Below are 12,771 nucleotides of genomic sequence, written 5' to 3'. Positions count from 1 at the left end.
CCCCATCACGTTTGGGGCGGGAGCGTGACGGCCCTGCCCACCGTGGCTGGTGATGCTCGCTGATGCGGGGTCTGGCCACACGGGGGCGCCTGGCGCTGACAGCAGTGTGATGGGGCGTCACGCTGTGGCAGGACTCGTGCAGGGAAGTGGAGTTAACGGCTTTGCAGTGACCGTGTGAAAACCCAGACCCCCAGAATTCTCGAGCGCCGGCGGTGCAGGCACCTGCTAATGGTGGAGAAAGAGTTTCCGACCTGATTGCTCCACAGCTGAGAACCAGGAAGTTTACAATACAGATAAAGTCCTCCATGCTTGCGATGGTGACGATGAAGATCAATACTTTCTGAGCTCTGTAATGGTGGTGATGATGAAGATGATGAAGACTAGAACCTGTTAAACAGCTCTGTGATGACAATGGTGGTGGTGATGCTGGTGATGATGATGATGATCAGAACTTGTTGAAGAGCTCCATGATAGCAATGGTGGTGCTCTGTCCGAAGATGAAGGCTCCACACAGAAGGGTGATCACTCCCCATGTCGTCAAGACAACCCTGGAGAGGGAGGGGGAGAGTGAGCACTCACAGCCAGGTTCAGGTGTAGCGGATTCGGATCCACTGCAAGCATGCAGATCTCACACACACGCACGCACACATGCGCATACGCACACGCATATATGTACACACACACACACACGCATTCACAGACACACATATACACACACATGCACACACGCACACACGCGCACACACGCGCACACACGCGCGCACACGCGCGCACACGCGCGCACACGCGCGCACACGCGCGCACACGCGCGCACACACGCGCACACACGCGCACACACGCGCACACACGCGCACACACACACAGCTGGATGTGGGAGTGATGTGGGTGAAACAGATTCCCCTCATAGCCAAGGGTCTCTCCTCTCCCCCCCTCCTCTCTGAAATCACAGGCAGGCCCCACTCACCTGGTCCTGGGAGACACTGGCTCTGTCTGCATGGAGAATATTAAACACAGACCTGTAGGAGAGACAGAGACACGGATTAGAAAGACCCACAGAACAGAGGGGGAGGGCAGAGAGGGCCAATCTTCCGGGTAAAGATGCATATCAAATGGAGTAAAGTACACTTTAATGTGTGATAAAAGCACTCACTGAAACAAGATTGTCTGTGAACACAGCTTGTGATAGCATATGTGTATATGTATGTGTATGAATGTGTGTGAGTGGGAGTGCGTGTGAGTGTGTGTGCGTGCGTATGTATGTGCATGAGTGTGTGTGTGAGTGTGTGCCTGTGTATGAGTGTGTGTGCGTGAACACGTGCTTGCGTACCTGGGAAGATGAAGATGAAGAAGGCGCTGATGCCCCCGATGACGCTGATGACCTCACTCATGTCAGGGACGAAGATGGCGATGAGGAGGGTGACGGCGATCCAGGCCACCGTCAGCAGCACCCGGCTGCGGTTCTCATACGACTGCGTCACCACGGCGTATCGCCGGCGGCAACGCAGCAGCAGGTTCTGAATCACTGACCTATGCAGCGAAAGCCAGGGACAGTCATACAGAGACACGCAAACACGCAGAGATGCACACGAACGTGAGATACAGATGCACAGAGATACGTGCAAACACAAAACATACACATTTTTACACACTGAGGCGTACAGAAACCATGTGTGTGTCAGTGACACCGTGTGTGTGCATGTCAGTGACACTGTGTGTGTGCGTGGCAGTGACACCGTGTGTGTGTGTCAGTGACACTGTGTGTGCGCGCGTCAGTGACACCATGTGTGTGCATGCATGCGTGCATTCACCCTTTCCTGTGTCTCACTCTGATGACATCAGCAGCAGTCATACCTGCCCAGCAGGAGGATGATGGGATAGATGGTGATGATGGAAATTCCAAACAGCAGCCTGGCGATGATCATGACCACATCGTCCCCGGGATATGACATCAGAATATCCGCGGCGACCTCCTTACCGAAGGTCAAGTACCCAAAGACACCTGAAACGAGAGGAGGGGGAACATGTCCAGGCGGAGTCAGAACAACATGATTGAAGGGTGACAGTCTGAGCAAGCAGCTTGTTTATGGTAATAGGAGTCTAGCACTATGCTGCCCTGGGCTAATAGATGAGGTCCCATTCTCCCTCACACAAAACATGGTGCAGAACAGTGTCTCCACACCGCACGCTGTTACCTGCTGGGCAACAGAAAAGAATGTACCCACACACAGCTGTACTGCTCCAAAGTGAAAACTCATGAGACCTGCCTAAGGCCTCCATGGTCGACATGCTGTTAGATTTCACCATTTAATAAAGGATTCACTCACACAAGAGTGTGCATATTCATTGCTATTGAAAGTTATTTTCATTATCCAGCAGCTGTAGAGGTCTATAGATGTGTGAGCCTCCCTGGCTGTTAGCCACTGGGCCCTCTTCCTGATGAAACCACTCTGCACAGACACGCTGGGCAGTGTGTAAAGTACTGGAGCCATGGAGAAGTGGGCTGGGCTGACAGAGAGCACTCTGACTGGTGATTGGCTGGTATGGATGGTGTGATCAGTGACAGGCAGTCTCACCTGTGAGGGAGTAGATGAGCAGGCAGAAGAACATGGACACCACTGAGATGATGACCCAGTGGGACAGCTTCTTGTTCTCCATGCTGCTGTAGATGGCAATACAGGCCTCGTGACACTGAAATGCAGGACGACAGAGCATGCTCAGAACCCTCCGGAACACGGAACACAACAGAGCATGCTCAGAACCCTCCGGAACACAGGACACAACAGAGCATGCTCAGAACCCTCCCGAACACGGAACACAACAGAGCATGCTCAGAACCCTCCGGAACACGGAACACAACAGAGCGTGCTGAGAACCCTCCGGAACACGGGACACAACAGAGCATGCTCAGAACCCTCCGGAACACGGGACACAACAGAGCATGCTCAAAACCCTCCGGAACACGGAACACAACAGAGCGTGCTGAGAACCCTCCGGAACACGGGACACAACAGAGCATGCTCAGAACCCTCCGGAACACGGGACACAACAGAGCATGCTCAGAACCCTCTGGAACACGGGACACAACAGAGCATGCTCAAAACCCTCCGGAACACGGAACACAACAGAGCATGCTCAGAACCCTCCGGAACACGGGACACAACAGACCACAACACTGTAAGAAACGCCCTAGGCACTACAACTACATTGACCTACACTGATATTTGAAAAGTGCACCGACCTCATAGAGCGTGCTCAGTGCACAGATCTAACAGAGCGTGCTCGGAGCACACTAACAAAGGACAGAGAGCCGTGACAGAGCACTCCAGAACTTTCCCAGCAGAGCGCATCATGGGCCATAACTGATGAGGCAAACTACATGAGGTAGTTACTCAAGAGAAAATATAACCTTTAGCACATTCCCTTTGCCTGCTTAAATACTTTCAGCACTTTTAAAACTCATACAGCTGAAATATCAATGTGTCTGGGTCACACTCTGAGTTTAAACAAGCTAAATCCACTGAATCCAACCCTGCTTCACTAAAACCCATTAGCTTTAATGAATTCTCTCTAAAAATACAGAGGAGGGAGGTGTAATTCCTCGCCTTGCTTCACCCCTGGCTACCCCCCGCTTTCACGTCTCTTCATAAAAACCCCCTTCCTGTCCCACCCTGCGCCTCCAGGACTCCTCAGCCGCAGAAAAGTAATTTGCACAGTCACAGCTGTGTACTTTGCTAAAGTGTCCTCTGCCTCTCACTCCTCCGTCTCTCTCTCTCTCCATCCTTTCCTCCTACTCCATCACTCCCTCCATCAATGTCATCCTGCTGCTGCTCTCTCCCCCCCGATTTTTCCCTTCCTCAGGCTGTAGGTGGTCTCTAATCTTATACTCAGACCCCCCCCCCCCCCACCCATTTGCATTTTTCTCTACCCACTTCCATAGTCAAGGCTACCTGCAGTATAGCTAATTAATAAGTGAAATAATTCTAAAGACTGTTAGTTACTTTCACTCTGAAGATTACGCCTTCCCTTCTCTTCACCCTTCAGGAGCACGCAGAGAGTCTGCCTGAAGGAAGGCCAAAGAAAGTTTGGACTGGACTGTTTTTTGGGGGGTTGGGGGGGATGGGAATCCAAGTACATCCGTTCTGGCATTTTCCGAAAATACTCGCTGTGACAGCTGTCAGGTACCAAAGGTGATGGAAAAGCTGGACTCACCTGAAACCCGAAGCAGATGGTAGGTATGACGCTGAACATGGAGGCCCAGGAGCTTATGCTGCAAAAGCAGGGAAAAGGCAGCGATAAATAAATCAGTGAAAACGCTACAAAAGCGGAGAGAGGCTGAAAGCCGGAGCAGAGGCACACAGCCCCGACCTTTCAGAGGTCACTGCAACCGCGGTCGAGCGTCCTGCCAGTCACACTCGCACTGAAAGGGAAGAGCTGTAATTGACTTCACACTCCCAGACCTCAACAATAAAGAAGGGAGGTAGTGACCGGTGAGCCAAAATCGCCCTTGAAGTGGAGAGCAGCTCGGGTTCTGGCCCTGACGCCACCGTGTTCTTTTATCATTATTTATGAGCCGTAACGGAACCAGCCAGTTATTTTGGGCTACACATTATGTTTGATTTTCAGAGACCCCGTTGAAGGCAGTGCTGGGATGTTTGCTGGGGTGTTGACCAGGGTCTGGCCGTTCCTTACACCCCTGTTCTGTCAGTTTGTACTTTGCTACAACAGCAGGAGCCAGGTCCATTAGTCAATAATTTTATAAACCGAGAGTGCAGGTATTCCACCGGTCTAAACAGCACAGCTCTGATTGGTAACCCGGAGGAAAGGACTTACACATCCAAGTCCGAGCTCGGTGTCATGCATGATACAGTGACCGTGCAAAAGGAACCCAGAGCAGTATCTGGGCTGGCCTCCCAACTCCACCCGCCCCCTCTATCTCTCTCTCTTTCTCTGCCTGCCTGTCTGCCCCTCTCTTACTCTCCCTTCATCTCTCTCTCTCTCTCTCTCTCTCTCTCTCCCTCTCTCCCTCTCTCCCTCTCTCCCTCTTTCTCTCTCTCTGTCTGTCTCACACACAGACACACACACACACACAGGCACACACACAGGCACACACAGACAGGCACACACAGACAGGCACACACAGACAGGCACACACAGACAGGCACACACAGACAGGCACACACAGACAGGCACACACAGGCAGGCACACACAGGCAGGCACACACACACACAGGCAGGCACACACACACACAGGCAGGCACACACACACACAGGCAGGCACACACACACACAGGCAGGCACACACACACACAGGCAGGCACACACACACACAGGCAGGCACACACACACACACACACACAGGCACACACACACACAGGCACAGGCACACACAGACAGGCACACACAGCTCACCCATTGGTGTACAAAGGGGAAATAACAGCCACATGGTCTTCTTTGGTGTAGTATTTCACAATGATAGCCACAGTCAGGTACGTCGCAGCCAGAGTCCCCAAAATACTGCAAACAGAAGAGCAGGGGTCAGAGGTCAGCTGAAGAGACTGGGGCCAAGAGAGGCTCAGTCGAGAGGCTCAGTCCAAGCCCCATAAAGCCATCTTTATATCATAAAGCATTCACCTCGCGTTCGGCCTCTGCGTCATGAGGAACCACAGGAGAACCGAACACCGAAAACTACACCAACCTCTTTCCATCACCGTCATACAGATGTGGCCATTTGCTACTCGTTTGCATTACAACATTGCCATTTATCAGACTTACATAGGCTACAGATGTACATGTATACAGCTGTATTTACATTTACACAGCTGGAAATTTACGTAAGGTAAGTCTGGGTTAATTACCTTGCCTAAGGGTACAGCGGCAGTGCCCCAGATGGGAACTGAACCAGCAACCTTTCAGTTATGAGCCATACTCCATACTATATACCACACTGCTGCACCGCTGTATAATATTTCTCACTGTAAATAATAATAATAAGCATGCCCCAGCGACGCCGCGGGAGGTGACGTCTCTGGCTCACCTGGTGTACTTCTGGAAGCCGATCTCCTTTGGGATGGACAGGGGGAGGATGAGGATGAGACACATGATGAAGAGGGCAAAGCGCTGGTCTGTGTACCAGTGATAGGGCATCTCTGACTCCGCAGAGCCCGTTATCGTCTCGTACAGGGAGTCGCACACTGAAACACAGGAAGTGATGCAATGACACAGACAGGAAGTGACATTCTGGAGCAGACAGAAAGGGGCGTGCTGAAAACCAGTCCCACGCTAAAGCAGTCAGAAGAGAGTGATTTAGTTCACTCAGACCCCAGGGGTCACAGGTCATCAGGGGCCAATAATGCGCCCAATACGGAGGCTGGGGACAGTGACAGGGACTGTTCTCCCCTTCAGTAATGCCCTTCGTCACCCTCAGATCTGATTAAGAAAATGCGTAATCCACAGATTTGTCTGTATATTTGACTGTAGGTGTACATAACAAAATGTATTTTGAATAACGAGCATGCACACATGGGTGAAACAAACATAAAAACTGCCCCCACAAAGCCACTACTGTCAGTGCAATAACCTCACCACCGCATAAAACCCCCCTCTGTGCCTGAGAAACAGGAATCGTATTAACTGTCGTGCTGAGGAAGAAGCACGGTTTGGTTGGTCGTAGGGTGAAAGGCTGTGCCAACTTGTGCCACCTTGCCAACAAACCACAGCTGCGGGCAGCAGGGCAGCCTTGGGCGGCCGTGGAGGTGGATGCCAAAATTAGGATCAGAGCAGATAAAAGAGGCAGAGCAGGCCGGCGGGGCCCACGCCTCTCCCCATTGGACGAAAGAACAGAGAGCGCTGCTTGCTCTTAGGCATGTTCACACTCATGCTGATGAACCCAACAGTTTGCCTGAAAATATACATGATCATACTTTACATTCAAATCTGAGCGTATGATCGTTTGATAGACAAGGTCCCCGGAGTATTTTGGTTGGGTAGGCTAAACTTTGCTCAACGTGGCTGTTGAGAGGTCAAGTTAAGTCTGAACATATAAAGTAAACTGTGTTCGGTCTGGTTGTGAGTGGTTAGGTAAAGTCCGACCACGTCATCCAAAGCTGCTCAGCCAACCACGCTCAAAAGCACAAGACTTTTTTTTTTTTTAAAGATTTGTACAGGGTAACTTCATGAAAAATCAACTCAATTAGCAAAACCTGCAGTAGAGATGACAGTAAATAATAAATAATAATTTGGGGTCCCCATTAACATAGTTAACTTTACCAAGTCAACATGGCACAAACAGTGGTGTCCCTTCAAACAGTGGTATTCTCCACTTTTCCATGCTCCTGGGGAATTTTAGAGGCGTGTGTTTGTAAAGGGTCTTTAGCCGCTCATTAGCGGGGTGCAGTGATGGTGGGAGGCCGGCCGCCACTCACGCTTCTCCAGCTGGTCCTGTACCACCACCAGGAAGGCCACGGAGATCATGAAGAGGTTGAAGACAAAGCAGATCTCGCACAGCTGGCCAATGGCGGGCCCGCACACCTCCTTCACCACGTCCTGGTAGGTGTTCTGCCCGCTGATGGACGAGGCATAGCCCAGGATCACCAGCCCGCTGATGAGGAACACCAGGGACACCTGGGTAATGTAGGAGCAGAGAGGGGAGAGTCACCACAGATACTCACTTCACACACAGATATCTGACTCCCACACTCCTCCCTTCCTCCGCACTTCCTCGCTTAGGAGGTTCTGGTCAGTAAGTCAAGGTGTTGGTGTCATCTGCTCTGCTTTGCTAGCTACAGATGTTCTTCTTTAGGCCACGCCCCTTCAAGAGCGCTCATAATGAGCCAGCGAATCATAGCTCCTACAGTTACCGCACTACAGCACTCCTCAATTACCCAATCAAATCAATCAAGTTTTTTTTTTTTTGGAAGGCACACAGAGCGCTTTCCATGGCCTTTCCAAACGAGGAGAAAATGGAACTCAAAGTCACACTAAACGGGGGAGAAAAACCCTGATCCCTTTCAAAAGGAAATCAGATTAACTGCAGGAAATCCTTGAGAATAGACATGTTACATCCACATGAGTCATTACTGAATAATTAAACAGCAGTCAGGCAGTGACAGTCACTGACTTTCAAATTAGCTCGTAATTAAGGACAACATGCTAAATCAGTTCTCATTTTTCATTATACAACAGACACAGTGAAACTCGTCCTGGAGACGACGACTCGTATTTAAGGAAGAAATGCTGAATCAGGCCCCATAACAAGGGTTCTTGACACAATCATAATCACAATTAATAACACAAGGCAGTTATGAATCTGTAATGCAAATCTCCTTTTACTGAAAATTATTACTTTTCACTGACCTATTATGGCCCTGTTAAGAGTGCAAATATTCAAGACCACAATATTCTAGATCAGTTCAGATGAAGGACGGTTTAAACAGTTGGGTCTTTAATCTGTATCTTAGGAATGAGACTTCCGTGCATTCTAAAATGCGTCTCTGCGCTCCCGCTCTCTCTGGGCCTGTGAGGCAGGCAGCTCCATGCGACTGCAGCAGCCACGGCGGGTCGTGGGGAGATAATGGCTTTGTTAAGCAGGTGGGAGCCAGCCCATTTAGCGCTTCAGAAGCTAAAAGCACCGTCAGCCCGGTGCATTATGGGAAGTTAATGGAGTGCAGATCCAGACAGATGTATTATCATCACATTCACTGCTTTTTTTTGTGAGAATTCTGGCAGCGGCAGTTTGTACCCGATGAAGGGCATTTAAAAGAGGATGGGGGAAAAAAAGAACTTTGAACATGAAGCACAGAGCTGTCTGGCTCTGTGCAGAATAACTGCTGTCAGGGTGAAGAAATGAAAGAATGGAAGTTATTCAATGATGTGCACGTGTGCATGAGCTGTAAGGAGCCCTGGCTATTGATCACAATGATCAATCGCCCATTTATTGATAATCCCACTCTGTTAAAGCAGGACTGAAGGACAGAGAGAGAGTGCCGAGGGTGAACGTCCCTCCAAGCGCAGCACGGAAGTCTTCTCCTCATCACACAGCATCCTCACGTGGAAAGGCGAGTGTACTGCACAACCCATCCAGCTCAGCACCAGCACACAGAGAGGGGCATCAACGCTAAAATCTGACTCTAAGCTTCCTGCACTTAAACTAACAGCCCAGCACAGCTGAGCTCTAGCCAAAATGACAGGGGGGTGGGGGGGGGGAGAGATGCTAGCATCAGCAGAATGCCTACACCCCCCCCCCCACCCCCCACCACCACTACTCCTAATCACTCTCTGTAAATGCAGCCGCCCCTTCATTATAGCGCAGCTGCCAGGATTCACACTGCAGCGAGGGAATTCAACACACCACAGACCGGGGAGGTCCGCAAACAGGGGCTGACCCTCAAAACGCTGTGACCTCTGACCCCCGGCACTGCGGTGCACGCGGGGAGCCAGGCACACGACAACCACACTCAGGGGAGAGGGGGCAGGGGGTGTCAGGATCGGTCTCAGGGAGGGGGGACAGCAGAAGACCGCACAAACCACATGGACACTCACACTCCCGCATTGCATTTAGATTTTTGTCATTTAGCAGATGCTCGCATCTAACCTCATTGTCATTTATAAGACACTCTTACCCAGGGTACTTACATAGGCTACAACTGATCCACTTATACAACTGCATATTAACTGCAGCAATTCTGGGTTAAGTACCTTGCCCAAGGGTACAGCAGCAGTGCCCCCCGGGGGAATCAGATCAGCAACCTTTCAGTTACAAGCCCTGTTCCTTACTAATATACCACACTGCTGCCCCTTATCAAAGACAAAGGAATACACTAAAGGAAGAAAAACACCTCGCAGACATCTTCAAATAGCCGCAGCGTGGAAACCTCACCCATGAGATCATGCTGAATGAGGCTCTAACCAATGAAATCACGTTGTGTGTGGATCTGACCAACGAGATCTCACTCTGTGAGGCTCTAACCAATGAGATGAGGCGACAGTCTTTTCACCTCCCCTTCCACCTGCTCAGTCGGGTTCTGCCCCCCCCCCCCCCCCCCCCCCACAGGTCACTGTGGGTACAGCCTGACTCACAGACCCCCCCTGACCCTGGCACTGCCACCCCCCATGCCAACCCCAGCTCTGGATGCCAGTACAGGCTGTTGTGCCAGCTGAGGGATTTACACTCACTAGAGAGAGAGAGCGTCCAACCGCAACAACTCAGTACATCCCCCTACACTGTGTGTGTATCTGTGCAGCTGTGTGTGTGTGTGTGTGTGTGTGTGTGTGTGTGTGCACGCATCTCAAGCTGGGCCTTCCTGAAACTACAGCTCCTGACATATTCCTCTTTGATCCCCTCTCTTATTGCAGTTACCCTGATATAAACATGCATCTTAAAAATCCACACACACACGCACACACATACGCACACACACAGAGGGTTGCGTGGGTTACCTCTGCACAACTACATATCGCACCAGGGGAATTTCTAGCTATTGAAAAGATCAGGGGCTAATTCAAGTTTGCCTGGGGCTTGTCTTTTTTTTTTTTTTTTTTTTTTTGAAGGGAGATCGGCATCGATAGGTTGGGGAGGTTATGTCTACCTTTATAATAAATATTATCACACCTTCGGACGCTTGCAAGTCAAGTTCTGCTCTGTTACACAGTCTGTTGTTTTGCTATAAACACCTCCTTTTTCAGGGTGAAAATATTCGGGGCGATCCCCATCTCCACAAACACATAGCCTAAGGAGACTCATCATTGAGAGTGTGTGAGTGTGAGTGTGAGTGTGAGTGTGAGTGTGTGTGTGTCCATGTGCGTCTGTGCTGTGCTATGTCAGTAATGTTGATACCAGAGAGCTCTGTGGTGAATATCAACAGGCAGGTTCATGCTGCCGCTTTGTGTGTGTGTGTGTGTGTGTGTGTGTGTGTGTGTGTGTGTGTGTGTGTGTGTGGATGGATGGTGGGCTTCTTTTAAAGTCCTTTCATTTTCATTACATTAAACTGTCTCCTCCCATTAGATGCAAACACACGCGGAAAGCAACACAAATAACAAGCACACATTCAGTGCACATTCACACACATCCATCATCCACTTTACTCACTTGTCCGTGTGAGCAACTCTCAGAAGACTTTGACGCGATAAACAACGAAACCCGAGCACAGATGAAAAAGGATTTCCTCCCGCACTGAAGCAGGTGTGTTAGTCAGGACATGATCAGAGAAGCGTCACTGCAAGAGCGCGCGGACGTAGCGCGGGCCTGTGTCTCCATTTCCTACAGCCTCTAATCAATTTGTCGTGACCTGAGCATTAGAAAATCACGATTGAACCTTTTCAATTAACGGGATGTAAGGATGTTATTCTAACAACGAATGAAGGTGTGAATTATTTAAATGTGCCTCCATAGCACTTTGTATTGCGCGCACACCTTATGTCTACTGCGATAACATCAAGCAGTCATGGCAATTTCTGCAGAAAGAGTCGTGGAAATGAAACGATGAGGCCACACGCATAAATCTCATTGTGAAACAAACGTTTCGGAAGAGAGTAGCTGTACATCACTGCTCTCCCTGGCCGCTCTGTCATTTTAAAACCCGACTGCATCGATTGACACACCTGAACTGATTGCGCAACTCTCTCAGGCGCGATTTCATCTCCTGGGTAAATTTATTGTCTCAAACAGCGATTCCTCACTCACCAGTTCCACGCCGACAGCCGTGTTCACACCGCCGGCTTTGTCAAACGCCCACGGGAAGTTGAGCAGCCCCGCTCCCAGCGCGGATTTGAGCATGATGAAGATCGCCCCGAAGGAGCCGAGCCGCGGCCCGTCCGTGTCCAACGCGGGCTTGGCCAGCAGGCTGATGCTCTCTCTCGCTAATTCCTCCATGCTTTCGCGCACCGACCGCGCACTTTGCTCCCGACCTCTGAATTAAATCTCCGCGAATCGAGAAGCCAGAAACTTGTCTCTCATGGAACACTTCCTAACTTTAGGCGAAGGGCGGAGGGGTGGGCAGGTGGGAGTTGGCGGAGGTGTCACCCAAGTTTCCAAACCAATCAAAGCGATTTTCCTTCTTCTTCTTCCCCCTCTCGACCGGGGACCACCTTTGATAAATCCTAATTTCGTTTGAATGGACAGGACAGGTTGTCAGTTCGGCTTCCAATCAGCGCTCATTGTTAAAATACGCTGCGCGGGGCTGAAATGCCCCTTAAATCTATCAGCACATTTAGCGGCTGGGTGCGAAATGTGTTAAGGGGCTGCCGACATTTCTGCAACGGGGCCGCCTTGTCTGTCACCTGAGAAAGGTGTGTTTTGTTGCATCAGCACAAATGCCGCATTTCCCCAATACGTTTTACGTTGCGTTTCACCGTCAATAATCTGCGTCAACCGGTTAAATGGACGCACAGAGGAGTAAGCAAATTAAAAGAAGGAGGTCGATGCTTTTGGTTTAAAAATTATTACTGTCAAATTAATTGTCAACATAAAGCAGTATTAAACCTCACAAAACAAATTCGTTGTGTTTTTTCCGACAGAAAACTACCGAGGCGTGACCCCTGACGGGCCGTGGCTGGAGTCCGCGTGACCCGGTGACCCGTCACGCTCTGCGGTAAATAGATATTAGCGGCGGCTCGCGGCGTCGGTGCGTGAGTGGCGCGTGACCGCCTGCAAACTGTCATCTCCGTGCCTGCGGTGAGCGCGTGCCTCATACTTGTCGGAGGCATCTTGGATGTGGCGGGGAAGATTTTTTTTATCCTTGTAATATTATTTGACTCATTCTTTGTTTATGTAGCTTT

The 12,771-nt window shown here is 50.3% G+C and overlaps 1 protein-coding gene across 1 annotated transcript; it reads right to left on the bottom strand.

Annotated features, from left to right (window-relative positions):
• Positions 1–382: 382 nt before the first annotated feature.
• Positions 383–11,866, bottom strand: slc38a8a (solute carrier family 38 member 8a). Its single transcript, XM_036544566.1, has 10 exons — positions 11,678–11,866; positions 7,422–7,620; positions 6,035–6,191; positions 5,410–5,514; positions 4,210–4,267; positions 2,574–2,688; positions 1,852–1,999; positions 1,328–1,527; positions 965–1,016; positions 383–548 (listed from the first exon to the last, which is right to left on the bottom strand). The coding sequence occupies exons 1-10, from the start codon at positions 11,864–11,866 to the stop codon at positions 446–448; spliced, it is 1,326 nt and encodes a 441-aa protein (XP_036400459.1). The 3' UTR covers positions 383–445.
• Positions 11,867–12,771: the final 905 nt, after the last annotated feature.

Source organism: Megalops cyprinoides, chromosome 13 (genome assembly GCF_013368585.1).
Source record: "Megalops cyprinoides isolate fMegCyp1 chromosome 13, fMegCyp1.pri, whole genome shotgun sequence".
Lineage (NCBI taxonomy): Eukaryota > Metazoa > Chordata > Actinopteri > Elopiformes > Megalopidae > Megalops > Megalops cyprinoides.
Note: the sequence above shows the minus strand (reverse complement) of the source record. Positions and strands in the feature narration are given on the sequence as shown.